The sequence below is a fragment of the Oryctolagus cuniculus genome, chromosome 7 (assembly GCF_051225735.1).
Source record: "Oryctolagus cuniculus isolate XC-2025 breed Fujian yellow rabbit chromosome 7, ASM5122573v1, whole genome shotgun sequence".
Taxonomy (NCBI): Eukaryota; Metazoa; Chordata; class Mammalia; order Lagomorpha; family Leporidae; genus Oryctolagus; species Oryctolagus cuniculus.
Genome location: NC_142873.1, coordinates 54607670 through 54634659, shown reverse-complemented (window position 1 = coordinate 54634659; position 26990 = coordinate 54607670). Strand labels below are relative to the sequence as shown.

General features: G+C 53.7%; 1 protein-coding gene across 2 annotated transcripts; it reads left to right on the top strand.

The window, feature by feature from the left end:
* Window positions 1-26990, top strand: ATP1A1 (ATPase Na+/K+ transporting subunit alpha 1). Of its 2 annotated transcripts, none has more exon segments than NM_001163074.1 (23): window positions 1-39; window positions 9179-9289; window positions 9859-9918; window positions 11649-11852; window positions 12646-12759; window positions 13013-13147; window positions 13236-13353; window positions 13744-14012; window positions 14403-14601; window positions 15301-15410; window positions 16974-17108; window positions 17980-18172; window positions 18969-19144; window positions 19999-20135; window positions 20968-21118; window positions 21481-21649; window positions 21765-21919; window positions 22444-22567; window positions 23745-23890; window positions 23982-24112; window positions 24377-24478; window positions 26347-26438; window positions 26640-26990. In NM_001163074.1, coding segments are annotated over 23 exon segments (3072 nt in total). In that variant the 5' UTR covers window positions 1-27; the 3' UTR covers window positions 26669-26990.

The following is a 26990-nucleotide window of genomic DNA, read 5'->3' as shown; positions in this document are numbered from 1 at the left end:
CGGCGCCGGGCTCCGAGTACCGCCACCATGGGGAAGGGGGTGAGTGTCTGGCGAGCCCTGGCGGGAAGAGGAGGAAGTCGAGCGGGCGGGCGCGGGGCGGGTTGGCGGCGCGCTCGGCTTCAGAGACGACGCAGCCTGGAAATGGAGGGAGCGCGGGGACGCGGGGGGGACCGCAGCGCCGCGGGGCGGTGGGCTGCGGGCCGCGCGCCCAGGGCCCTCGGGGCGGCATCCCCGCGCCTGGCTGCCCTCGCTCCGCCCGCCCTCGCCGCGGTCTCGCCTTCCTTCTTCCCTCCGCCCTCCGTGCCCAAAGGAAAGGCGCGCTCCTCCCCTTCCCCTGGGGCGTTCCGCGGGCCCCCTCCCGGGCCGCTGCGGCCCGGCGCCGGCGGGGCAGCCTCGGGGTCGAGTCTCCTCCTGCCGGAGGCGCCGGGGCTTAGCCAGCTCCGCGCCGAGGCGGCCGCCCTCCCCCAAGGGGAAAAACTGGCTTCCCCTTACCGCGGAGCCGGTCGGGCGGGCTGGTGCCAGAACGGGTGTGTCCGCACCGCCCCAAGATGGCCTTTAAGGTATACTTTTGAGAGCGTTGGTGGCCGCTTTCCTCGGCAGGAGGCGCCGCCGGCCACTTGCGGTGGTCATCTCGCCGGCCTAAAGCCATTGGAAGGCCGAGAGGCTGCGCTGGCGAAGGGCTGGCCCGGCGGGCCGCGGGTGGCTGGGGGCACGCCTGGCCTGTTGCCAGTACCGCAGGCTCGGCTCGCCTGGGAGCGTCCCCGGAGGTGGCGAGGGGTCTGGGGGGCACAGGCGATGGAGGGCCCAGGGGCGTGCGCTCCTGCGTTTTTGCCGCGCCAAGCCCTCGTTACCTTGGTCCCTGCAGAGGACCCCAAAGGGAGTCAAGGGTCGCTTGAGAAAAATGTCCCCCAAAGCAGCTCCGAAAGGGCTCATCAGTTCGTGGAATAAAAATCAACAGGGCAGGAGATACAGGTGGGAGAGAACCCTGCATTGTCTCCGGGGCTTAGCGCGGTGCGGACACTCACTGGGGCTTTGCAGGTCCTTAGGCGCCTGGGTGGGGACATTGTGGAGGGGGTTAGGGGGAGGGCGCATTCTTGGGGGACTCTAAATGGATTTTGAAGGAGAGAACTGAAAGGCCTTGGGCTGGTGGGGAAAACAGCCGAGTGGGAATGCACAGTGTGTAGGCTTTAAAGCCCTAACGGCTGGCTCAGGTACAGCAGCATCCTACCCTGGAGCAGAGTACGGCCCCTCTGCTCCCCACCGGGAAGCTGGTGGATGGTGGCCTGGGCTTCAGCCACGCCTTGGAACTCCAGAGCACTCCCGCACTCCTTCTGATTCCTAAGCCGGGTCGGACTGATGTTCATGGGAGGTGAAGGCCGTTGATGTGTACCCAAGGCCTTAGGAAGGTGAGGTGACTCGCTCAAGGTCAAAAGCTTGGTCGGACTAGATGTGGCCGATTGCTGGAACAGCTTGTGGTCTCCAGAGCTGGAACATGCACTTGATTCCTTCAGGTTGCCTTAGATGCGGAAGTCTGCAGTTAATCCTCAGGTGGAATGGGAGTGTTTGTGATACTAAATTCAGAGGCTAGGCAGATGCTTGGGTAACTTAAGTCGTGCCCCTGTATCTAGATGTCTCTTAAAACTACCCAGGCACAGTAGTGGTGCCGTGATATTGAGGCTGAGTGGGCAGTGCAGGCTCGACCCCCCGCGCCCTAGGAATCCCAGCAGAAGGCCTAGTGGCTGCTGCACAGGAGATGGAGGCTGCTTGTCTGGTGGGTTGTTCTGTGTTGAGGGTACTCTGACACATCCCACAGTAGAAGTGTGTGTGTGTGTGTGTGTGTGTGTGTGTGTGTGTGTTGTCCCCAGTGACTTACTGTGACAGTCCAAGTGTTCAGAAATGCTGGGATTTTTCCACACGGGGATTAAAATGTGGGTGGGGTGGTGACTAAAGCCCTCCTGATAATTGGTTAACCAGGAAGCCTGTGCTGGAAGCTGATTTTTAAGGTCACTGTTAGTTTCTTCACCTCTTCTCAGTACTGTTTGGGGCCTAGTTTTTGATGACATTTCAGGTATATGACTTTAAAAGATCTAGTTCCCAAGCATTTGCTACAAAAATGAAAGAACTGCTGCTGCTGCTGCATCATTCCTGGATGAAATAGGATTTGCCCCCCCCCCCCCCTTTCTTACTGGGTTTTCTGCCAGAGATTTGGCTTAAATCCTCAGCTAGGTCTACCACCCACAACTGTTTAGCTCACCACGGTGCACACCAGAACTGTTTAGAAATGCTAGAAACTTTCTGTTTTGTCTAGTTTATAAAAGATGGAGGGAGAGGGGTCCCAGCAGGTCTTCATTGTAGTTCTGGATTTGGTTTGATTATTAACTTAGTTACCTAGAAAAGAAAGCAGAGCTTCTGGGTAGTGACTGTTCAAGGGGCCGGGAAGAAAAGCTCCAGATGAAGGTTGCCCCAGGGCCCCACGTGTCAGCAGAAATGCTGGTTGTAGGGTAACGTTATCAAGTGCCCTTTTGGAGCTCAGCTTGGAAGGGTGACTAAATACCCTCTGGCCGCTGTAAAGCTAGTACTTTAGACTCAGCCCATTGTAAGGCAGAGTGGAAGGTTGCCCAGGCCTGGCCGTGGTGGGCAGGAGTTCCAGAGTTCCCTGCCTCTTGGGTTCTTTCCGTACTCTCTCAGGAGGGTGTATCTCCTTTTGGTAACTTAGTGTTTGCTAACTTGTAGTGTTCTCTGCCGGTAAGTTTGTGACAGTGCAGTGACTCACCTGGGGGGTGGCAGAGTAGGAGGGGGGAGGCCACATCATAAACCCAAGAAGGAGAAGGGAGCTTGCCCCCCATGCCTCCCCACAGTCCCGGAAGGTGTTCATCCAGGTCACAAACTCCTGGGACTGTTATTCCTAAATCACGTTTAAAAATACAAAGCGAGTGCAGCCTATGAAACACAATAGACTTGGCACTCATCCATGCGCCATCCCAGTAACCTTCTAGATCCATTGTGTTCTGGATATTTTAGCAACAAATGAACAGATCCAGTGACTTTCTCTTCAAAGAAGGCTATGGTCTTTTAAATATATCTACATTGAAGAATGAAAGAGTGGAAAGCCATAAGTAACGCAGCTCTGAGAGATTTTGCCTGGGAAAGTAAGCAAAACAGTCTCTTCACTTAGAAGCAGGTTTTTTTTTTTTTTTAAAGGCCCTGAAGCTGTCTCACGTGGCCTGGGGGCAGGACATTCACCCTGAGGATCAAGTGCAGTAATCTATGTTCTGTTTATAGAGGGAGTGCAGTGGCAGCCTGAGTTGCAGCTTTTGTTAGTGCTTACCAAGTAATGGGAGCAGAGAAAAGATCAGATCTCTATAAACTAGATTTGCTGTTTTCCTTCCCCGCTGTGAACATGTTAAGGATTGGAAATAAAGGGAGATACTATGACTTGCTCTTCAAAGGAAGGTCAGTTGGAAGCGTCTATTGACATTCATGAGCTTTTAACTTTGCTCAGGGAGCAGGGCTCCAACTTAATAGCATCTATAGAGTCTTCTTGGACTTTTCAGTAAGGGGTTTTCTCTCGTGGTTGCGGATCGTATTTACTTTTTTTTTTTTTTAATCTTGCAAAAGTAAAATGGGCTTTTCAGCCTTACGTGCTAGGAGGGAGCCTGGCCATTTGTGCTGAGCTGCCTTCCTCGTAGCTGCCCAGGGCCATCCGCCAGCCCACGGGCCAGGAGCAGAAATGCGAGTGTCAGATCAGATGGGCTCACAAGTAATCGGACTGGCTGGGTTTGGACAGCAGAACACCGGGCAGAATGTTTGCCCAGCCCTGCCAGATCTGGCCGGTTCTGGATGATACTGAACGGCCGTGTCCGGTTAAGTGATAGTACAGCATGGAGAGAACTTTAAGATCCACCAGCTCCGTTTCAGACTCCACGTCCGTGAACTTTCTCACAATTGCTGTGAGCAGAGTGTGTGAGAGGGAGTGTGTTCTTTGGCTGGTGCTGGAGGGAGACTGGGCTGTGTGTGACGCAGCTCCTGAGCTGTGCTGAGGTCCCCGGTAGCGGGCCTCCTGATCACTTGACACTGATGCCACCAATGTAGGGGTGGCCGATTCTGCCCTGAGAAGACAGACTTCCCTCTGCGCCCTCCACTTTCTCTCTGCGTTGGTTTCATCTGGGTCCTGAGCCCGGGATTTGGGGGCAGTGAACGGCCTCCTCTAGCTCCTTTGTGACTCTACAATGCAGCGCATTTGGACATGATCTCTTTATCTGGTTTCATTCAAACTCTGTTTAGTAACAGCTATGAGGTACTCCCTCTCGGTAATCTGAAAAGTTGATTTCATGGTGGCTTATGCTTTGTCTTTGGAACTGCTAATCGGGGTAAGATTTTGTGGATCCAGGGGCTTGGTGTCAGTCACTGGGAGGTCAGCGCCCTGAGGCACTTTGGGTCCTGCTCTGTGCTGTTACCCTCCTCTGCCTGGCATCCCTTGTGCTTCAGGGGACACCCTGTGAATTGACTGGGTCCCCTGGGTCCCCTTGGATCAACTTGTGACAGTTGTTCACCGCATGTCTCTTGCAGTGTAGCACAGAGAAAGCCCCGACTCATAACCCCAGTGTCTAAGGTAGAGTGCCCCATTTTTGTGTATTAGTTTATTTTTATACCAACAGAGGCGAGGTACATTGTTTTAAGAGGAAGTAAATCTAAACAGCATTGATTCTTTTCACATCTTAGGAATTATTTTTTGAAAGATCATAGATGTATGCTTGACTGTTAGAGGTAAGAGGGCTAGCAGGTTCCTTGGGAATTGTGTGTGCGTGTGTTTTTGAAAGGCAGAGTTACAGAGAAAGAGGGATTCACTCCCTAAATGACCACAATGGTCAGTGCTGGGCCAGGCTGAGTCCAGGAGCTTCATCCAGGTCTCACGTGTGGGTAGCAGGTGCCCAAGTACTTGAGCCATCTTCTGATGCCTTCTCAGGCCCATTAGCAGGGAGCTGGATCTGAAGTGGGGCAGCCCCAGGACTCAAAGCAGCATCCATATGGATGCCAGCACTGCAGGCAGCGGCTTAACCCTCTAGGCCTCAAAGATGGCACAGGAATTTTTTACCTGCAGCCCGACAGGGAGGAAGCTTAAATCCTGTTCACACTGGAATGCAGGAACCTATGGGCTGCAGCCCTAGCTGCTCTCTTTGGCCCCTGCTGGCTGATGGGTTGCAGCCCAAGTGTGGAGACACTGAACTGGGTGCACACAGGGACCTTCTGCTTTGGCCTTGCTAGATTGTATTCTCTGGCCTGTTGAAGGAGAGAAGGAATCTAAGGACATGGCGGCCCCCTGGTGTGGTGAGGAGTCCCCACTGGGGCTGGAGAGCGGCCCACAGCACTGGCTGTCTCTTGGCCCTCAGTAAACTAAACTACTTAAGTTATTTGGGAGTGAATGGAATGGAATGGACTGGGCTTGATCCTCCTTGACTGCTATTTTTCTTCCATTTTAATTGACAAGATAAACTGAAGAAGTAGTCCAAAAGAGTTTTTCTTTGTAGGTTTAGCAGGTTTTTGGAAGTCAGTGTGAAATGTCAGCCTCTGTCGCAGAGTGTCCCTGCACGCACAGTATGTTTGATGGTGACTTAACAGCAGCCTGTCCAGGACAGCTTGGAAGCCCCCTGCTGCTTTTATGTAAGGGGAGTGGCCAGACTAGGCTTGCTTCTAGGCAACCAGCAGGATCAGGGTCCAGCCCCCAGCTTCTCTGCCAGGCAGGATTTGCTAAAACCTCTTGGCCAACTTTGAAATGGGTTACATTTGGGGCAATTAACTTTTCCCTTTCTTTTCCGGGTTTTGAAAGCTGCAAGCCTCAAATGTTTTAGTTTCGGGTTTGATGGCAGTTTCTTGACTAATCAGACTATCAGATAGCCTTCTCTGGGTTCTTTGACAGTTATGCCAAGTGTCACTCTCAGTTTAGGGACCAGGAAACTGAGGCTACTGTCTAGGGTCACGTAGCTGGGATGTAGCAGCCCTATGTGACTGCAGGCGGAAGTCAGCGTACCAGCCACAGAGCTGTCTGAGGCGAGTGGGAGTCTTGGGCTTCTAAGTACCCTCTAGCCTTTCCCAGGAGGAAGAACCCTGAGCTTCCTGCACTGGCCACAGGGCGCTGTTCCGATGCGGTGGAGACTGCCCGGGACATCCTAAGGCGCAGTGGAGAAACCCAAGGGCTGCCTAACGTGGGGGTGGTGTTGGGGGGTAGCTGCAGCTGATGCAGGCCTCAGGCTGTCTATCCGCGGGCCAGATGCGTCTTTCCTAAACTAAATTGTACTGGGTTTTGTGTGATGCCTACTTCTCTGTACCCACTATCTCTGACCCACCCACCCCACTTTGAATTTCTGCTCTTCAGCCCTGACGGGTCCTGGGGACACCTGCCTCGTTGGGAGCATGGAGGAGGCATTTCTGAAGCAGTGGGCAATGTTACAGCCTTGATGCCTCCTGCCTACGGTTCTCTCTCAGGACCCAGATCAGATACCGGCAGAATGCGTGGTGGATCCCAGTGGATGGGGGCGCTAAGAAGCCCAGGGTGTGGTAATGACACTGCCTCCCACTGTGTCACATTGGGTGAGCCGTGCCCTTGCCCGGACTTCCCAGTTCCTAAATTAGAATGGGGGGCGGAGGGAGCAGCCAGCTTGCTTCATTACACAAGTGGCCCTTGTGAGAACGCTGTAACCTGTGGAGCGTTGTGCTGGCTTTCCTTGGAGACATCCCGAGGGGTCCCATCGCCAGGCCGCTGGTGGCAGTGGGGATGACTCAGGCCCACTCCTGTCTGGGCGTCAGCCAAGACCGCCCAGTTCTCTCAAAATCTGAAGATGTAGGGGTTGGGTGCCCGGTGCCCAAGGTCGCTGGGGCTGAGCGAGGAAACACAACATTGATCATTCTTCTCGCCACAACTTTTTGTTTTTCAAGAAAATGTTGTTTTACTCATTTTGGCCTTGTTTGACCCAGCACACGCACACACACACACACACACGCTCACACACGCACACATGTGGCCTTTCCAGCTTGGAGGCCGCAGTCATTGAGACCTCTGGGCACCTCGGTGATACGTGGATCCTGCCGGGACAAGCTCGCATTAAACTATTGCTTTGCTGTGGGGAAGAACAGAACTGGGTATGCTGCCTGGTTCCTGTGGACAGAGATTGCCTAGCAAAAACAAAGAATTAAAATGTTGAAGAACAAGCAGTGTCACGTGTTAGTACTTTCCATGTCGCTTTCACAAACGGCCTGATTTAGAGCGCACCTTCTGCAGCACTGGGTGGATGAAGAGGGGGAGTATTATTGGGAAATTTACCATGGATAGCTGAGAAGCTGCAGGCAAGAGGCTTGTTTTGTAAATGGGGATAACGGTTTGGAACACGTCCAAGGCTGGCTGCTCCAATAAGGCTTTCTGTCTCTCTCTTGGGGAGTGGAAAATATTGGAAGTCTGGAAATGATCGAAGTGTGGGAACGGTGAGCCTGGGAGCCGCTTTAACTCTGCTTTTTGTCTATTTAAATGTTTGGGGATGGCACTCAGCCATTTATGGAGAATTAGTCGGCTGTATTTTACAAATCGGTGCAAGCTGGCGGCGCCATTCACAGGGTCCGCCTGTCCATCTTTCCGGGGTGCCTGGGCGGTGTCTTCCAGTGGGGTGCTCCCCCATGAAATGTGTGAGGTACAGCTGTAGACAGCGGCTCTTCTTGGGGAGAAGCTCTTGCCTCTGCCTTTGGTTTTGTCTGTTTGCTGGCAGCGTGCGCCTTATTTTTTCATTTTAATTCTGGCACCAAGAGCGGTCCTCCAGCACTCACAAATGCGGTCGCCGCGCATGGAGAGGACTCTGGCTATCTTTAGACCTGCCTCAGCCCTAACAGACAAGCCAGAGACTCAGGTGCCCCTTGGAGGAGGTTCCCCTTCTGGTGACATGCCACACGCGGTGGCCGCGGGGCTGAGCCACGCCAGGAGTATTTCAGGTCCTAGCAAATAGGGTGCCTCCTTGCAGCTGTGTTGGAAGCAGGCACTTTCCTCCTTTCAGTCCAGCACAGTAAGCTTAGGGTCTGGGCACGTGAGTACCCAGTTGCCACTGTAGTAGCTGGTAGGCGACTTCTCCAAGTTGGAAACCAGCAGAGGAGGCCCCCAGAGTCATTGGGGCCGCACCACGGGGCATGTGTTTAGAAAAGAGTGCGCATGTGTCCCCTGTGAAGCCGCACGTGTGGCAGGTGGCCCGTGGGGAGCGGCGGGGGAGTGTGGGATGAGGGGCCTCCCGTGCTCTGGGCCGGGCTTTGGAGCACTGAGTTCAGGCTTTGTAGATAAGCTCTAGCACTTCTAGCAGGGTGGGGGAGTGGAACAATCTAAATTTAAACTGGAGATCAACATTTTCTCTCAAAATCGTTCCAGTTTTGAAGAGCCGTGGGTGGACCCTGTGAATTATGTGACAGCGCACACGCTTTTCCTACATCCTGCTTATGTCAAAACACTTCCAGTGGCTTTCACTTTGGGGGTTTTACTTGGCTGCAGAATGGGGTGGGGACTCCTTTTGTGTCTCTGGAAGACTCTCAGGGACTTCTAGGGGGTGAGGTTTCTCTTCATCCAGTTGTTTTTTCAGTAAGAGAAGATGAAAAGGCTGGTGTTCTCTTGTGAGCACCGAAGCTGCTTACATTTGATATTTAATGTCTTCTTGCAATAGGAAGAGCCCTGACGAAATACAAAAGCCAGTGCTTAGATGTGCGATAGCATGAACCACCTCAGGGACGCTGCGTGCGGTTGGCACGGCGACCTGCCCCAGGATGCCCCGCTGGGGAGAGGCGGGGCCAGGACGGTAACTCCGGCCTTTGTGACTTGGAGTGCAGACGCATGGGTACCGTGCTGTCCTCCAAGTGAATAATGGGAAGAAGACAGCTTTGTGGCTATGGGGAAGGGGCTGCAGCACGGGGATTCTGGCGGCCCGCTCTCCATTCACCCCAAATGGAAGTGACTGGCAGGCTTTGGGGTGGGGGTGGTGTGGAGCAGACCGTGGCAGGGTGAGCACGTGGCTCTGGTGACGGAGTGAGTGTTCGGAGCTCGGCATCTCCCTGGATGTTCTTCCTGATGACCAGCCGTCCTTAAAACCGCCGAGATCCTCTGCTCCACATCTCGGGTCACTACTCACAACCACGCCTTTCCCATATTCCCCCGCAGGTTGGACGCGATAAATATGAACCTGCAGCCGTCTCCGAACATGGCGACAAAAAGGGCAAAAAAGCCAAGAAGGAGAGGGACATGGATGAACTGAAGAAAGAAGTTTCTATGGTAGGGACCAGCGGGAAGGTTGGATTTGACTCTGTGCCCGTCCCTACCCCCTCACCCCAGCCCGTCAGTGAGACGGCTACTTTATTTTAAGAGTAGCATTGTCCAGCTCTCACCCCACGGTACAGAGCACGGCTGAGAAGGTTTTGAAAGTTGTTTGACGGTTGATGAAATAATTGGGTCACTCTGGCATAAACCGGAGTCCGCAGCAGGACCCAGGGCTGCTGCCCCGGCCCCTGGCTTCTCTCTGCATCAGGCAGTCCAGGCTCCCCCAGCTCTGGAAGCGCCCACACACTTCACCCACCTCTGATCTTCCTGGTCGCCAGGGAAGGCCAGGGAGGTTCTCAGTAGATCTGGGAGCTGCTGGGTTTGTCGGAAGTGACAGGCCGTCTGTCCCGCGAGGACCTGTCGGCCCACAGCCATGAGCTTGCTGTGAGCCATCGCGATCCTCACTTGTGCACTAAGGCAAGATGCATGTCTCACGGGCCCAGAGAGAGGAACGAGTGGTGTGGGTGCCTTCTCGGCCTTTGTGATGCGGCGGCGTTTCAGCCTTTGTTTCTGTTCCCTCCTAGGATGACCACAAACTAAGCCTTGATGAGCTGCATCGGAAATACGGGACAGACCTGAGCCGAGTACGTCCTCCTTTGCTTCCCAGCCTTCCCTGCGGATTTCCTGCCCTGCCGGTGGCAGCCACGATCCGTGGCTCTGCTGTGTGACACGCACAGGGCTTGGGCGCTCGCATGCTCCCATCTTGTTTTCCCGAGCCTTTCTGAGAGAGGTTGTTTTTCCTGTTTCCCGGTAGGTGAGAACCAGTTAAGTGGGAGCAGCAGGTTCTGCAGTTGGCTTCAGTGAAGCCGTGCTCATCCCCCGACCTCCTGATCGCAGATCTCCCCTTTGTTTTTCCTCCTGTGTTGTGCTGAGTCGGCAGTTCCAATTTTGAACTTTTCCCAGCTAGCTCACTGCACTGTGTCAGAACCTTGGCGGTCCCATCAGTGACTTGAAGCTTGGGTACAGAACCTTTCAGTCAGATATGTGCTGGGGGATTTTGATAGCGAGCTTGCTACAAACACTATAAAAGTGAGTCGTCTAGGGGGTGGCGTTTATTTTTAGATGGTCACTAAGAAGAGTCTGAGGAATGGTGAGGATGCCAAGCTAGTAAGCAGCCATTGTTCAGGAGGCGGTGGGGCGGAGTGCCGGCTTGGGTACCCTGGGCTCCGAGGGGAGGCTTCGGCACCCCTAGAACCGTGCGCTGGGAGCTGCTCCGCCCACCGTTCCTGGTGAGCTCTCGGCACGGCACGTGCGTCATCTCACGGAGGGGCTTGGGAGGTGCATGCCCAGAGACTCGGGTCAGCTGCTTGGCTGTTTCCATACTTGTAAAATGGGGCTGGTAATACCTGGAGAGGGGTGTCATGGAAGAAGCAGGTTGACGGAGGGACAGCATTGGGTTCCACACCTGGCACATGGTCATGTCTGGGTCTGTTACGGTTCTGTTAACTCTGCTGAGGGCTGAGCTGGAGGCAGAGGGGGAGCTGAGAGAATTCTCTCCTTTCTGACTGGCCTCCCCACCTTCATTTCTGCTCTCCCCACACTCCCTGGCCAGCTCCAGTATTAAAAAGAACACAATCACAAAATATATATGTAAGCACTTTTAGGCAAAAATATATTTTTATTTATTATTTGGTACTTGGGTAGTACAGAAAGAATCATATTTCCCCCTCTTTGCAGGAGCCAAATCTGTTGCTGTCGTGAGCCTGGGTTTTAGGGTCTGTTAGGAAACAGCAGGGTTTCAGCAGAGAGGGATTTTTCCCACAGACACTTTGCAGTTGACAGGTGAACCGGGGGTTGGCTAACATTGGCGTGGGTACCAACCCTTTCCTGCTCACCAGTGTTTTAATTGCTACCCAAAGAATAAGGTCCTATACTTAAAACTTGGCTGCTGGCCCAATGGGAGGTTGGATTCCTACGGAACTTTTTTCTCTTCTCATGTCTGTAGAGGGTTTTTCCCAACCTCCCTGACAAAAATCAATGCACAGGAAATGCAAAGCTCTTCATTCACAAAACTGAAATCAATCTCAATCGGTTAATAGGCTTTTGTTGTTGATTAAAAATGCAATTTGGCACGAATCCCCTGATCTGAAACCTGGGGGCAGGGGTGGGGTATACGCGGCTGGATTCAAATTTGTCTGCGGATGAATTCAGGAAGAGTTTTGATGTGGGTGTCAGCATCACAGGCCGGGTGTTGCCCAGCACTCTGGGTTGGGAAATTGTTCTCCCCCGAGTCGGGTGTCCTAGCTGTCCAGCGAGGGCACCACTGGCGTGTGCTGGTGCACACTGTCTAATTTACGTCCCCTCTGCTTCTCAGGGCTTGACAACTGCTCGAGCTGCTGAGATCCTGGCCCGAGACGGCCCCAACGCCCTCACTCCCCCTCCCACCACTCCTGAATGGGTCAAGTTCTGTCGGCAGCTGTTCGGGGGCTTCTCCATGCTGCTGTGGATCGGAGCGATTCTCTGCTTCCTGGCTTACGGCATCCTAGCTGCTACAGAAGAGGATTTTGACAATGATAATGTGAGTTCCTCAGTTCCACGCGGGGCTTAGTCAGCACCCCTAGGGCATCCTCTTGGCCGTTTGCTGTCCACTTAACTTTCCTTCACCACTAGCTACTTCGGGGTTTTTAACACTGGCAAGCACTGTGCAGCAGGTGGCTTCCAGGCCCAGCCCTCCTTCTGCACTGCAGGTCTGTCTGCCCTGCACACACCGTGGGTGCACCTGCAGGCCAGACGTGCCCAGGTGGCTTTGCCCAGCCCCTGGCCCAGGGCTGGCTGCCCCACCAGGGAGGGCAGAACACAGCATGCAATGTCAGACCTGATGGGCTTGGTAGCCTTTCTTCAGACAGTTGCAAATTGTTTGGAAAATGTCTTTTTAATTGAGTAGGGGAAGTGGATTCATCTAGTGCAGGGGCTGGGGACATACAGCCCACAGGCCATCTGAAGACCGGGCAGTCAGTTGTCTGGCCTTGCCAAGGCAGCTGTAGGTGGGACTTGAAACTCGATAAGTCCATAGTTTTTAAGTTGACCATTTTGTGTGGCCAGAGAGCAATATTATAAATACCTACATAGCCCTAAAAAAAAAGAAAAAGTCTTACCAAGTTTAGTGGCCAAATGTCTGGGGGATTGAGTCCATTTCTGACCCCCCCGCACACACACACACACACACAAGGGCCCTAGAAAGATCCCCGTGAAGATGGCTTCTGATGACTTCATCGCTCCTTAAAAGTCTGCTTTGATTCAGTCAAAAATTCACTGGATGTTCCCAGTTCTTCCCGAGCCGGCCAGCCTGAACTTTGCGTCTTCTCTCGCAGCTGTACCTTGGCGTGGTGCTGGCCGCGGTCGTGATCATCACTGGCTGCTTCTCCTACTATCAGGAAGCGAAAAGCTCAAAGATCATGGAGTCCTTCAAAAACATGGTCCCTCAGGTACCTGGAGTTTGTCCTGCCCCCACGGGGTGGCCCCAGGGGTCAGCCAGTGTGCCGTGCCGTTAGCACACTGAGAGCTTGAGCCACCTCCTGGAACGTGTGTGGATCAAGTTTGTAATTCAGATGATTGGTGTTACAGATCATTTGTCACCGGATGGCTTTCTTGTTAGGGCACCATCCTCTCCTTGTTGATGTCTTTTTTTTTTTTTTTCTGATCTAACATTGTAAACATTATTTTATTTGCCTTCCAAAGCAAGCCCTGGTGATTCGAAATGGTGAGAAGATGAGCATAAATGCGGAGGATGTGGTGGTCGGGGACCTGGTGGAAGTGAAGGGGGGAGACCGCATCCCTGCTGACCTCAGAATCATATCGGCGAACGGCTGCAAGGTAGCCCTGGGATGGGTGCGGTAGAGGCACGCAGCAGCCTGTGGTGAGGCCGCGGGATTCGCACAGCACCTGTTTTTCTCTCCTCTAGGTGGATAACTCCTCACTCACTGGTGAATCAGAACCCCAGACCAGGTCTCCGGATTTTACAAATGAAAACCCGCTGGAGACGAGGAACATCGCCTTCTTTTCCACCAACTGCGTTGAAGGTACTGTGTGTCCGGTGTGGCCTGGTGGTCACCCTGGGCATCAGTAGCATCTTGAAACCTCCTCTGGCTCCTTTCCTGACAGCCCCCAGCAAGCGCAGGGCAGAGGGGGTTCACCTGCGGCAGGGAGACCTGGGAAGCCTCGTGGCTGCTTTTTCTCTTCCCTGCACTGAACTAGGGTGGATCCCGAAGCCGCTGGCCTGCCACTGGATAAAAATCTCTTTGCAAAAGTGTGCGTGGTTTAAAACAAACACATACACACCCAGAGAGCTGGCCCTCAGACACGTGTGGTTTTGTCTGTTTTTTTAAACCGTGCTGTGTAACTGCAGATCTGTGGCTGCTGTCCAGGTAACTGCACGTTGGTACAACACCTTCTCCCGTTCTGTTTTTAAGGCACTGCACGTGGCATCGTTATATACACTGGGGACCGCACAGTGATGGGAAGAATCGCCACGCTTGCTTCTGGGCTAGAAGGGGGCCAGACACCCATTGCTGCTGAAATTGAACATTTTATCCACATTATCACGGGTGTGGCTGTGTTCCTGGGTGTGTCTTTCTTCATCCTTTCTCTGATCCTTGAATATACCTGGCTTGAAGCTGTCATCTTCCTCATTGGCATCATCGTAGCCAACGTGCCAGAAGGTCTGCTGGCCACTGTCACGGTAAGAGGCGTGGAGATGGCAGCCACTGTCACTTAGATCAGCAGTTACGTTTCGATAGTGAGAAAACCTCACATGTATTCACCTAGAAACCTAAAAGCATGCATTTTGTTCTTGTCACATAATGCAGAACAGTTTAATAAAGAAAGGAGAATTTGGGGGTTCGTGGGGGAAGTTGAGTGTGTGGTGAGTCCTGGCTGTTACTGTTTATCCTGCTGGGCTGTCACACACCTCTGGGAAGGAGTGGCTTCACAATCATGTCACTGTTGCTACTACTTCATAAGCAGATTGGAGAGACTGCATTCTGGACACCTGTGTACCTAACCGTGATAGGCTGTAGAGGAGTAGGGATAGAATCCCAAGCTAGTTCAATGATCTTGTCTTTTTTTTTAGGTGTGTCTGACACTTACTGCAAAACGCATGGCAAGGAAAAATTGCTTGGTGAAGAACTTGGAAGCCGTGGAGACCTTGGGGTCCACATCCACCATCTGCTCAGATAAAACTGGAACTCTGACTCAGAACCGGATGACAGTGGCCCACATGTGGTTTGACAATCAGATCCACGAAGCTGACACGACAGAGAACCAGAGTGGTAAGGCTGCCTCGCGTTTTAGCCATGGGCACCTTGCTGCTGCTGCTGCCTGCTTTGTTTTTTTTTGTTTTTTTTTGTTTTGTTTTGTTTTGTTTTTTTAAGATTTTAATTTATTTGAAAGAGCTACAGAAAGAGAAGAGACAAAGAGGAAGAGATAGAGAAATCTTCCATCTGCTGGTTCACTCCCCTTAAATGGCCTCAATGGCCAGGGCTCATGCAAAGCCGGGAGCCAGGAGCTTCTTCTAGGTCTCCCACATGGGTTCAGGGGCCCAAGTGCTTGAGCTATCTTCTTCTGCTTTCCCAGGTGCATTAACAGGGAGCTGGATCAGAAGAGAAGCAGCTTGGGCTTGAACCAGCACCCATGTGGGATGCTGATTTTGCAGACACTGGCTTTAACTGCTGTGTTGCAGTTGATTTCTCATTCCACCACACTGCTGGTCCACTTTTTTTTTAATCACATGCATTTTTCTTAAGCTTATGGTAGTTTTTTAATTTTTTTTAAATTTCTGTCATTTGGTGAGGAGTCAAGGGTATGGGTTTTAGATCTTTTTTACTTGTCAATAGAAAACTTAATTTGCTTCACACTAAAAATGCCTAAAGCCTGCTTAGTTTCATTGACTGGCAGGTGAGATGCAGCATTTCCGATACGCTTGAGTCTTCGGCAGGTGAACTGAGAACGTGTCTTCTTCCCTCCATCAGGTGTCTCATTCGACAAAACGTCAGCCACCTGGCTCGCCTTGTCCAGAATCGCAGGCCTCTGTAACAGGGCGGTATTTCAGGCCAACCAGGAAAACCTGCCTATTCTTAAGGTACGCTCAGGACTTGCTCTGGTAGCCATTAGATTGCCTTCAGGGGTAGGATGTCCCAGGCACTGACTGCTGTCCGAGTGCTCTGTTTAAACAGCATGTGGCCTCTATGGCCTGTAGAACCTATGCAGTGGCTGTGTGGTGGGCCCTGAATCACTCACAGTACCCGTGGTCTGTACAGGCGGGGAGATAGAGTGGAAATCCCACAGGCAGTATGTCCTGCTGTCAGCCAGTTTCCCTGTTCTGAGTTTATATGCTCTTGCCTAAGTTAGCAAATGGTGAAGACTCCTTTAGTAAACCGGTCGTGGTGTTTAATGAGGATGCGGCCGTTTCCACTAAGCCCTGTAAGCCATCTATTTTCTTAAAATAGCTGCTTCTGTTGTTTGTTCTCCGCTTGTGTACTGAGGCTGAAACCCAGGCGCAGCCCCGTGGGCTTCTCAGGCAGTTTGGGGTGACTGGGGTCTCACCGTGCTGCCCCCGTGAAGGCACCGTCCCAGACACAAAGTCCTTTAGGAGGGCAAGGAGCTGCGGGGGGCTTCATGGGCCCAGCACAACCTCCGTGAAGCTGCCATGGCAGCTTCCCATTCTGGGTATAAACCTGATGGCCCAAAGAGGTGGAGGTGGCTTCTGGATAAAGGTGGCGTTCTTTAAAGGAGATACTCCTGACGTGCCGCTGATACTGATTTGAGGGCAGCGTTGTGCATCTGCGTGGATGTTTTCTAGGCCCTGAGCGTCGGGACTCATGAGTAGCAAACCTTCAGTGATTCAGAAGCCCCAGAGAGCCAGCAGCTGATGTAATCTCAGTATTTCAGGAGTTGGCCATGTCTGATTTCTACTTTGGGGCTTTTTAACCAAACCTGGCTACCGTTCTTTCTGCTCTCCTTGTGAGCATTCATGTGCTCGTCTGCACATCCAGCCTCGCTTGTCAGGGCTCTAAAGCGTTTGCCGTGTGAAAGTCCATGCAACTGGAAATGTGTTCACTGTGTCACTCAGGCTTAGCAGGCTGAATGTAAGTGTGGGTAGCTCCAGTGTAGACTTTAACTAAGATGCTAGCTGATGATGTTGCTGCTGGGATTAATGATAGCTTTCGCTTTGCATCCTTTGGGCCCAGTTAATTCGGGCAAATGAGCTGTGTTGAGAATACAAAGTCCTCTATTTTGCCCTAGACACAGTTTGCTCCCAGTCCTGAGACCCTAAGGCATTTTCTTCTAAATTCCAGGGCAACGAAGTGAGCTATAAATGTTTGCTTTCTCACTTGGTGTTTTCAGACTCATAACCAGAAATAGGTAGTTGGGGTTAGTGTTGGTTTTAAGACTTTTTTTCCTAAGAGGCCAGAGGAAGGTAAAAATAGGTTGAGGTGGGTTGAAGGTGTGGCAGGCTTCTCCGGGGGCAGGTGGCATCTTCCTGCACCCTTTCACCAGAGGCTGACTTGGGGTGGGGAAAGAGTGCTTGGTGGGCTTCTGTCCCTCCCAGCAGCACCGCTTCCTCTCTCCTTGGGCGTTGTTTGATGCCTGTGGAGCTTTTCCGGGTCGTTGACGGCTGCCGTGTCTGTCTGTCTGTCCGCAGCGGGCTGTTGCAGGGGACGCCTCCGAGTCGGCACTCCTGAAATGCATCGAGCTGTGCTGCGGTTCCGTGAAGGAGATGAGGGAGAGATACACCAAAATCGTCGAGATACCCTTCAACTCCACCAACAAGTACCAGGTCTGGAGGGCTCGGGGCTCGTGTGGTGGCTGCAGGTGCACAAGCCAGGAGAAGCAGTCCCCTACCTACTGGAGTTTTGCAGGGTTTAACTTTAAATTTGACCCTTGACTTGTATATGGAAAATCTTAATTTATTTGAATATCAGTAGCTGGCATAAATGAATGCTCTTCCAGACCATTGTTTGGGCTGTATCGGAATTTTTACTTAGGATCCGGTGTGGGGGGGTGGGTTTGGGGGGAGAGGCTAGGAGTGTGGGCGTGACAATCATTTTGTATGCAAATTGTTGTTGTTTTTTTTTTAAGATTTATTTATTTATTTGAAAGGCAGAGAGACAGAGGCAGGGAGAGAGAGACCTTCCATCCACTGGCTCACTTCCCCAAATGGCTGCAACAGCCAGAACTGGGCTTATCCAAAGCCAGGAGCCAGGAGCTTCTTCCAGGTCTCTCACACAGGTGTAGGGGCCCAAGGACTTGGGCCATCTTCTACTGCTTTCTCAGGCCTTAGCAGAGAGCTGGATCAGAAATGGAGCAGCCAGGACTCGAACTGGCGCCCTTATGGGATGCATGTACTGCAGGGGGCAGCTTTACCTGCTACACCACAGCACCAGCCCCTAAAATTTGCTGGAGGGAGGTTTTCTATGAGGACATGTGTCAGGAACTTATGTATATAGCATGATACCTGTTGACTCTGCAGTGGCCAAGGTGTGCTGCTGTCATTCAGAGTTCGGAAGGAAAGAATAATAGCGTTGGTTGTTTTGGTTTGGTTTGGTTTTGAAAAAAAAGCAATCCTAAACAGTAGGTGGAACTTTGTTTTCCTCCCTGGACTGCCGTATTCAGCCATCTAACGTGTGCATCTGAATCACCTTTCCCAGCTGTCCATTCATAAGAACCTCAACGCCAATGAGCCACGGCACCTGCTGGTGATGAAGGGCGCTCCAGAAAGGATCCTGGACCGGTGCAGCTCTATCCTCTTGCACGGCAAGGAGCAGCCCCTGGACGAGGAGCTGAAGGACGCCTTTCAGAACGCCTACCTGGAGCTGGGGGGCCTCGGCGAGCGAGTGCTAGGTACGCAGACACACCTGCTGATGCGCCCATGGCCGCCGTCCCAGGACACGGAAGGGACGTCTCCAGGATCTTGACTCCGGGCTTCATTGTGATCCTGGATGATAAACCTTGGGCTCAGAAGGTGTCTGCTCTTTACTCAGCCTCGGGGTGTCCAGCGTGGACCCTGCACACTGGTGCTTGGGTTCATATTTCGATTAAGTGAACAAGTAAGCAGAGAAGTAGCCCTGGGGTAGCAGAAACAGGTAATTATAAGGTTTGCCAGACCTAAACACCCTATCATCAGGGAGTGGCTCTGAAGCCTAGGTATCAGTGCTGTCCATTCAGTCTTCTCCATGTTAAACAGTTCCCAGTTCTTTGAGGTTTGGTAATGGAATCTGACTTTCAGATGTTTGGTTCTTTTCTCAGACTCTGTATCATTCATGGATATGAAACAAAACACTCATTGATTGTAAACTAGACTTTGGGGGCCAGCGTGCTGGGGCAGAGGTTCAAGCCTCTGCCTGAGATGCTGACATCCCCTGTGAGCGCCAGTTTGAGTCCCGGCTGCTCCACTGCTGACCCAGCTCCCGGCTAATCTATGTGGGAAAGCAGCAACAGATGGATCCCTGCCACCCACATGGAAAACGTGGATGGAGTTCCAGGCTCTTAGCTTCCACCTGCCCCAGCCCGGGTCGCTGCGGTCATCTGGGGAGTGAAGCAGTGGCATCCCGGAACGGGCAGATGTGGGCAGCCGGCTGCTACCAGCCTCATACCTCCTGCAGTGTAGACACGCTCACAGGCCCCTGCTCTCTCGCAGGGTTCTGCCACCTTCTTCTGCCAGACGAACAGTTCCCTGAAGGATTCCAGTTTGACACCGATGAAGTGAACTTCCCTGTCGATAACCTCTGCTTTATCGGGCTCATCTCCATGATCGACCCTCCACGGGCGGCCGTCCCCGATGCCGTGGGCAAGTGCCGCAGTGCTGGAATTAAGGTAGCACCCGCCGGGGACGCCTGCTCTTTTCTCCCCTGGAGGGCTAACTTCTCTTCTCCAGAGCCTTGGTTGTACGAGAGAAACCAAATAGTACTGAAATGCGGGTCCGAACAGCAGATGAGGGATTAGAGAAAACCCACGTTCCTAAAGAGGAAATGCGGGCGAAGGGAATAGAGCAAAGGCCTGGAGTACAACCGGGACTGCTCCGTTACTGAGCTGCTACCCTGCGCGCCGATGGCGTCTGCTCAGGTCTCGGTGGAGCTGATGGTCCGTGGGTGTCTGGTGTGCTCTGACTTCTTTTTCGAGTAGCTGACTGTGACTCAGGTGTCCTGCCAGCTCCCTGTTGGATGTTTGTGTCCCCAGGCTTTCATACTCAGGAGTCATACTGCCCTGAAAGGCTTCGTAGAAATGATTTCCCTACAGTTGCACTGTTTCTTTGAGACTGTATTCTTCCAAGTATAAGCACTGGATCGATAACAAGTTTGAATTCTTGTTACCTCCTGCTCTCCTCCCCGCCCTCTGCCTCAAATTGGGTCGATTTGAGAATGCTGACTAGTGATATGTGGCCCCTTGGAGGCCCACTAGTGTCCGTCTTCCCTTTTTGCTGGTTTTAGAGGTTGAGTATTTTTACGTGGCTGTGTAAAAGGGGAAGCAGATAGGTTGTGCGCTCACGCACCGAGTCTTTGGCTGGATGTTTGCTTTCTGTGAATGCGATGCTTGTGGTTTTGACTCGCTGATGTTGATCGGTTTTATGTTTGCAGTCTTTGCCTTTGGATACTCGGCTGAATCTCCTGCCGCTCATTCCTGCCCACCTGCAAATAAGACTTTTTACACTGTCCTGTCTCCTACCGCAGGTCATCATGGTCACGGGAGACCATCCCATCACAGCCAAAGCCATCGCCAAAGGTGTGGGCATCATCTCTGAAGGCAATGAGACCGTAGAAGACATTGCTGCCCGCCTCAACATCCCAGTGAGCCAGGTGAACCCCAGGTAAGGCGGGGAGCCCGAGGCACAGCCTGCCGTGGACGTGCAGGCAGGGGTAGTCTGAGATCTGTGCCCTGGTTCCGTACTGGTTTGCTTGCAGGCTTGTCTGAGTAGGGAATGTGCCTGCGCTCAGAGAGCAACTTTGCAGACCCTAGGGAGAGCTTCAGTCCGAGCAGGTCGTAGTGAGTGACACCTGAAGGGTGTGCCGTGCCCGGAGGGCTTTTAAGAATAGATGTTTCAGGGCTCCACCACACTGAGTAGGGAGGCTGAGGCCTGGGGAGCTTCAAAGTGCAGAACTGGCCAAGGCATGCAATGAATTGGGCAATTGCTTCCAGTGTCACGCTACACTGAGCTCTGCTGCCTGTCACCCAGCACCTGTTCAGTTTCTATGTCCGTGCTAAAAATGTTGAAGGGACAATAGCCAAGGTAATTCAGGCCACCAAAGGGGGAGAAAATTGGTGATAGAGTACAATAACAGCGACAGACTTTCTTTGTTTTTCTAAGATTTAGTGCCCCTCACCCTGCTTTGGGGTCAGGAAAAGGGGTGTGGCCTTGCACAGCTCTGCCGCTTTCTAAGTCGTGGTCATGTTCCTTCTGCGTGTTCTACCATGGCGGGGAGGGGAGACAAGGTGGCCACATAGCTGGCCGTGAGCCTTGCGCGAGATCGTGGACGTGCAGATGCTGTGGCCTGGGAGGTGCTACCCGAGGGTGGCCTGTGGGACATGAAGAGGTCCCTGCACCCTCGGTCTGCTTGGAAATCCTCCTGGGTCCCTCGTGTGGCGGTGGACGGGGCCCTGAGGGCACGAGGGGTGACCTGTGTCCGTCGCCCTGGTTGCAGAGATGCCAAGGCCTGCGTCGTGCACGGCAGTGACCTGAAGGACATGACTTCCGAGCAGCTGGATGACATCCTGAAGTACCACACGGAGATCGTGTTCGCCAGGACCTCCCCGCAGCAGAAGCTCATCATCGTGGAAGGCTGCCAGCGGCAGGTCAGCCGCTGCCAGGGACACGGCACAGCGCGGACACCCAGCCAGCTGTGCCTCCCACCCTGCGTGCATGGCCCGCTCGGCGGGGCTGTGCTGTGACACAGCCCACAGCGCTACACGGCGGTGTGGGGCCTCACGTCCGTGCTGCAGATGGGAGTGGCCGCAGGCCCTTGGCCCCTGCCTTGAAAAGATGGGGGACAAGCGTGTCGGGGAGGAAGGGATTTTCTGCAGGCCTGGCCACCCACGTCATTGCGCTGAGCAGCCCTGGTTAACGTGGAGGCCAGGGTATGCGTTGTCCCTTCCGGTTGTCAGCCGGTGGCGGCCTGCTCCCGGCTGCTTTCCCACCACCTCCGCTTTGCCGGCAGGGCGCTATCGTGGCTGTCACCGGCGACGGTGTCAATGACTCTCCTGCTCTGAAGAAGGCAGACATCGGCGTGGCCATGGGCATCGCGGGCTCCGACGTGTCCAAGCAAGCAGCGGACATGATCCTCCTGGATGATAACTTCGCTTCCATTGTGACTGGCGTGGAGGAAGGTGGGGCCCTGCCCGACTGCATCCATCCTGTGCTTAGTGGACAGGCTTGCTTTCTGCCCTGCCTGCCTCTTAAAGCCACACAGCAAAGAGAAAATGATTAATCCTACTTCCCTAGGTCGTCTGATCTTTGATAACTTGAAGAAATCCATCGCCTACACCCTGACCAGTAACATTCCAGAGATCACCCCCTTCCTGATATTTATCATTGCAAACATTCCACTGCCACTGGGGACCGTCACCATCTTGTGCATTGACCTGGGCACTGACATGGTGAGTGAGGTCCCACGTCCACACCCCCAGCATGAAGTGGTGAGGTCATTCTTGGGTAGCACCTGCAAAATCTCAGGGGACAAAACACAGATCTTGAGGGCAGGCCTGAATCTATTAACAGCTGCTTCTACTTTGAGCGTCCTTTTTTTGACAGGCAGAGTTAGTGAGAGAGAGAGACAGAGAGAAAGGTCTTCCTTCCTTTGATTCACCCCTTAAATGGCTGCTACGGCCAGCGCGCTGTGGCCGGCGCTGCACTGGTCCGAAGCCAGGAGCCAGGTGCTGCTTCCTCCTGGTCTCCCTTGTGGGTGCAGGGCCCAAGCACTGGGGCCATCCTCCACTGCCTTCCTGGGCCACAGCAGAGAGCTGGCCTGGAAGAGGAGCAGCCGGGACAGAATCCAGCGCCCCAACCGGGACTAGAACCCAGGGTGCCAGCGCCATAGGTGGAGGATTAGCCAAGTGAGCCGCGGCGCAGGCCAAGCGTCCTTGTTTTTGATGCCTTGAAATCCCTTGTGCCTCTCGCCCAGGTTCCTGCCATCTCCCTGGCTTATGAGCAAGCTGAGAGCGACATCATGAAGAGGCAGCCCAGAAATCCCAAAACGGACAAGCTGGTGAACGAGCGGCTGATCAGCATGGCCTACGGACAGATTGGTGAGCCAGGGCGCTGGGCGGGGACGTGCGGGGTGGGGAGCTGGGGATGCCCGCATGTCCATTGGGATGGCATCTGCCCCCCGCCCACACTGGTTTCTAAGGTGACACGTCCAGGGTGACTTTCAGACCCAGGATGAGCCATTGCATAGGGTGAGAGACGACAGCGGTTTTGTTTTTTGTTTTTTTTTTTTTTCCGGAATCCTCTTCCAGGGTGACGAGATCTTGCAGCCTGCCCAGTTCCTTTTTTCAGCCAAAACTGTAGTCCTTTAGATGACCAAGCAGCCCTGTAGCAGGGTTCAGCTCCTCCCCGAGAACCAAATATGTCCCTCCCCTTAAGCCTCGCAGGCACCAGGCACCAGGCTGCAGAACTGGCCCAACGCTGTTCTCCCTGGGTCTGACGCGGAGGCCAAGTTAGGCTTGGCCATCACTGCACAGCAGTGCCTGGGCCCCAACTCCTACGTCCTGCTTGGTTTCTGCTCTGCCAATGGAGTCTGGCCAGCCAGCAGGCAGTCCCGGCAGTAGGCAGTCCACACGGCCTCCCTTTCAAATCCTCAGCCTGGTCTCTTTGAAGGGAAGCTGGTAGAGCCACCGTGTGTACAGCTTGACTTCTGGGCTAATGGGCTGCGTCTTTGTGGACACCGGGGTAAACGAAGGAAAACAGATTCGTTCTCATGGCAGCTGGGGCAGAGACTCATTCTCCAGTTGCCCTTCCTGACCTCCAGGAGGTCCTGATTTAGAGAGGGAGGAGGACCAGACATTGCCACCCTAAGGAACCTGAGGTGATGGTGTGGCTGGGCTGGTTACCACGGGGAAGGGGCGGGTCAGAAGTCCCACAGCGCCTAGCAGAATGGCAGCATGTGGGGACTGAAGTCATCATTTTCCAGAGAGCCATAAATAGAAACGTGGATTTCCCCTAGGGGCCGTGCCCTTACACAAGCAGGCGATCAAGTAACAAGAGGGTGTTTTAAGAACAAGGCACGTTTGTCCATCTTGAAGCTTAAAAGTTGACTCAAAAAGTGGAGGGGAGCCTGAGATTGGCGTGCACCCCCGGGGTGGATGCTCCATGCTCCATCCCGTCACTCAGAGCCCACGAAGGGCCAGGCAGCCTTCATCAGCCAGGGATGGCGATGACCGCTCCCCCAGGCCAGCATTCAAGGCATTTTTTCCAACTTCTTAGGTATGATCCAGGCCCTCGGGGGCTTCTTCACGTACTTCGTGATTCTGGCCGAGAACGGTTTCCTCCCCTTCCACCTGCTGGGCATCCGAGTGGACTGGGATGACCGCTGGATCAACGACGTGGAAGACAGCTACGGGCAGCAGTGGGTGAGTGAGCCCCTGACAGCTGCAGCCACCCTGCCGCCAGCCGTGCGGGCGAGGAGCCGGGGCTCAGCTGGGTCTGCCTTCTGCATTCCAGACCTACGAGCAGAGGAAGATCGTGGAGTTCACCTGCCACACGGCCTTCTTCGTCAGCATCGTGGTGGTGCAGTGGGCTGACCTGGTCATCTGCAAGACCAGGAGGAATTCCGTCTTCCAGCAGGGCATGAAGTGAGTGGTGAAGCACAGGCCGGGGCCCTGGCTCAGAGCAGGGATTGGACAACTGAAACCCCTGGCAGAAGGCCTGGCGTCGGACACATGGGCACAAGTTCTGGATCCTTATAGTTTTGGGTGTTTTGTTTTGTTTTGTGTCTTTTTTGGAGCAAGTGGTTGTTTTTCATCTGACCTCTGAGTGCCTAAGTACAACTGAGAAAGATGTTGATCTGCCATTTAACAGAGCATTAGAAAATGTTCTAATTTTTTTTTCCTCTTTAGGAACAAGATCTTGATATTTGGCCTCTTTGAAGAGACAGCCCTGGCTGCCTTCCTCTCCTACTGCCCTGGAATGGGTGTTGCCCTTAGGATGTATCCCCTCAAGTAAGTGGGCCTCTCCACCACGTGCACTCTTGGCCAGTCGTCCCAGCATTTTGAGTGACGTGGACGAGAATGCTTGTGACCTGGGAAGTAAGGAGTGTGTGATCTGTGAGTCCATTGGGTCAGCAAAGCCAGATGTGTGTGCCGGTAGCACAGGCTGAGGTCAGGCAGGCTCCAGGGCCTCGGAGGTGCACGACAGTGAACAGCACTGAGCACTCTGCCCTGGCCGGCCAAGAGCCCGGGCCCACATCCTGATCGGCTCTCAGAGTCACTGTGTGTCCTACCGCAAGCCTGCCTCCTCTCTGGAGAGGTCTGCGGTCCCTGTGGCTTTATCATCCATCATCAGAGGAAGCAGGCCACCAGTCTTCCCCTCAACACAGCCAGTGACCGCACTCCTGACAGACCTGAATGCCCACATGGGCAGCTTTGTGAGACCCTGGCTATGATTTGTAGTAAGTGGTCGAGGAGAGGCAGCTGCCACGTGGGACCCCTGCGAGAAAGCTTTTGGTTTGAAGCACCCCCTTGAATTCCCACTGCCCCCCATCCTCGCTCAAACCCAGCTGGCCTGTTGCCAGCACCTGCTTCCATTGAAGCCATCCCCAGGGCAGTCAGACCTGCAGCCTCATTCACTCGGTGCCGTGTGTGCACTGTCTGCGGTGCAGGTGAGATGCATCCAGTGTCGGTCTCCTGACTGTCCCAAGTTGTCAATCTTGCACCATCCAAGCCTGTGTTAGGTGAACCCCAATTCTCCTCTCCCCTATCCATGTATTTGGTAAGAAGTGTTCCCTTCCCAGCAGTGCCCCTGCTGTCGCCTCCCACCCCATCAATCCCAATAGTTCTTGAGGGCAGATGGCCTAGGAGCTTGTCTCCATGTGCCCATGCCCTCCTGACCTTGGGCAGGTCTCTCTTTTGGTGTTTGCTGTCTGTCATCCCTGTTTCCCACGAGGCCGTAATATTTAAGGCAGGGCCACAGCGTCCTTTTTGCCTTTGTTCACCCCTCACATTGCATGGAGCAGGTGTTAGGCAAAGTCATGTCCAAGTTCATGAGGCAGCTGGGAGAGGTCAGGGAGCCTTCTAAAAGGCGAGAATAGAAAATCATGCTGAAAGCGTAGTGCACTGGGACGTGTCCATCTTTCAGGGTCCTTCAGTCTTTCTCTGCTGGGTTCTGCCCAGTTCTGGAAGGTGGTTTGGTTCCATGGTGGCTAAGTGAGTGATGTTGTGGAGGACACACAGGAAGAGGACGGGAGGCTATCAGAGACAGCCGTGCTCACTGCTTCCTGTGGGGATCTGAGTCCCTGCCGTGGAGCTGCCCGGGACCTGTTTCTAGGCTGGGGATGGTGGGACGGCCTCCAGGCCCCATGAAAGCCTTTGTGGTCTGTTAGGACTCAGCTTTTTCTGGTCTCCAGGTCTGGGATCCAGAACACAGCTGGTTGTTCGAGATGCCACTGTCAGAGACCAGTTAGGGGACACATACGTTCATTTTGACCCAGTGTGGCAGTTCTTTATCTTCCTACGCCAGGACACTAGACAGACGTGGTCAGAAGCGTCTCAAACACTTGAAAATGTCCAGTTGCTCTGGGATTGCCAATAGAAAGTGACTGCTGCCCCTGCCGTAAACCGACTCTTAGGCAAACCAAACTGAGGTCGGCCAGGGCTTGCTTGATGGAGCCCGAGGGCGGAGGGCCAGCTCTGGGCCCTGGGGCAGCGGCAGAGGCCTGGCTGGAGGCATTCTCCCGTTCTGTCGCTGACTCAGCCATCAGCCCAGGCTGTCCAGGGACGCCCTCCTTGTCGCTATGGTGATGTGCAGTTTCCCTGTCTTCCTTTGGGTTGTGGCTGTGTGGGTACAGCTCAGTGCTGGGTTCTGTTTGCAGGCCTACCTGGTGGTTCTGTGCCTTCCCCTACTCTCTCCTCATCTTCGTGTATGATGAGATCAGGAAGCTCATCATCAGGCGGCGCCCTGGAGGTAAGGCGGGCGGTGGGTGGGGGGTGGGAGGGCCGTGGCTCTGCAGGGTGGGGGCCTTTGGCGCTCAGTCGGGTTGGCTGAGACCACCAGCACAGCTTCAGCCTCGGGCTGTGATTCCGACATGGGTGGTCCCCGCCACTCTGCTGGAGCGGAGCGAGGGGGACCCTGGGGTGACCCGTTCTGTGTGCTTGCTTCCCGCAGGCTGGGTGGAGAAGGAAACCTACTACTAGTGCCCCCATCCCGCACGCCATGGAGCCTCACGCCACACCCTCTGCATCCGTCCCCCGCCCCCTTTGTGTACTCCAGCCTTGGGATTCGGAACTCCGCCCGGGTAGGAAAGCACCGGAGCATGTGGGGAGACGTCCTGGAATGAAGCATGTCGCTCTGGGGGGAGGGGGGAGGGCTGCCTGACAAACACCGTGTAGGGAATGACGACAGCGTGGAAGGTTTTTATGTGCCTTTTTGTTTTTGTAAAAAAGGAGAACCTGGAGAGACTGAGAGAATACATTTTATATCTGGATTTTTACAAATAAAGATGGCTATTATAACGGA

Bases quoted from the DNA above. Each gene is read 5' to 3' on its own strand.
- ATP1A1 (XM_051856055.3), top strand. The intron at 15,411-16,973 runs GTACGCTCAGGA...GTCTGTCCGCAG, and splicing joins AAAACCTGCCTATTCTTAAG to CGGGCTGTTGCAGGGGACGC. The intron at 26,439-26,639 runs GTAAGGCGGGCG...TGCTTCCCGCAG, and splicing joins CATCAGGCGGCGCCCTGGAG to GCTGGGTGGAGAAGGAAACC.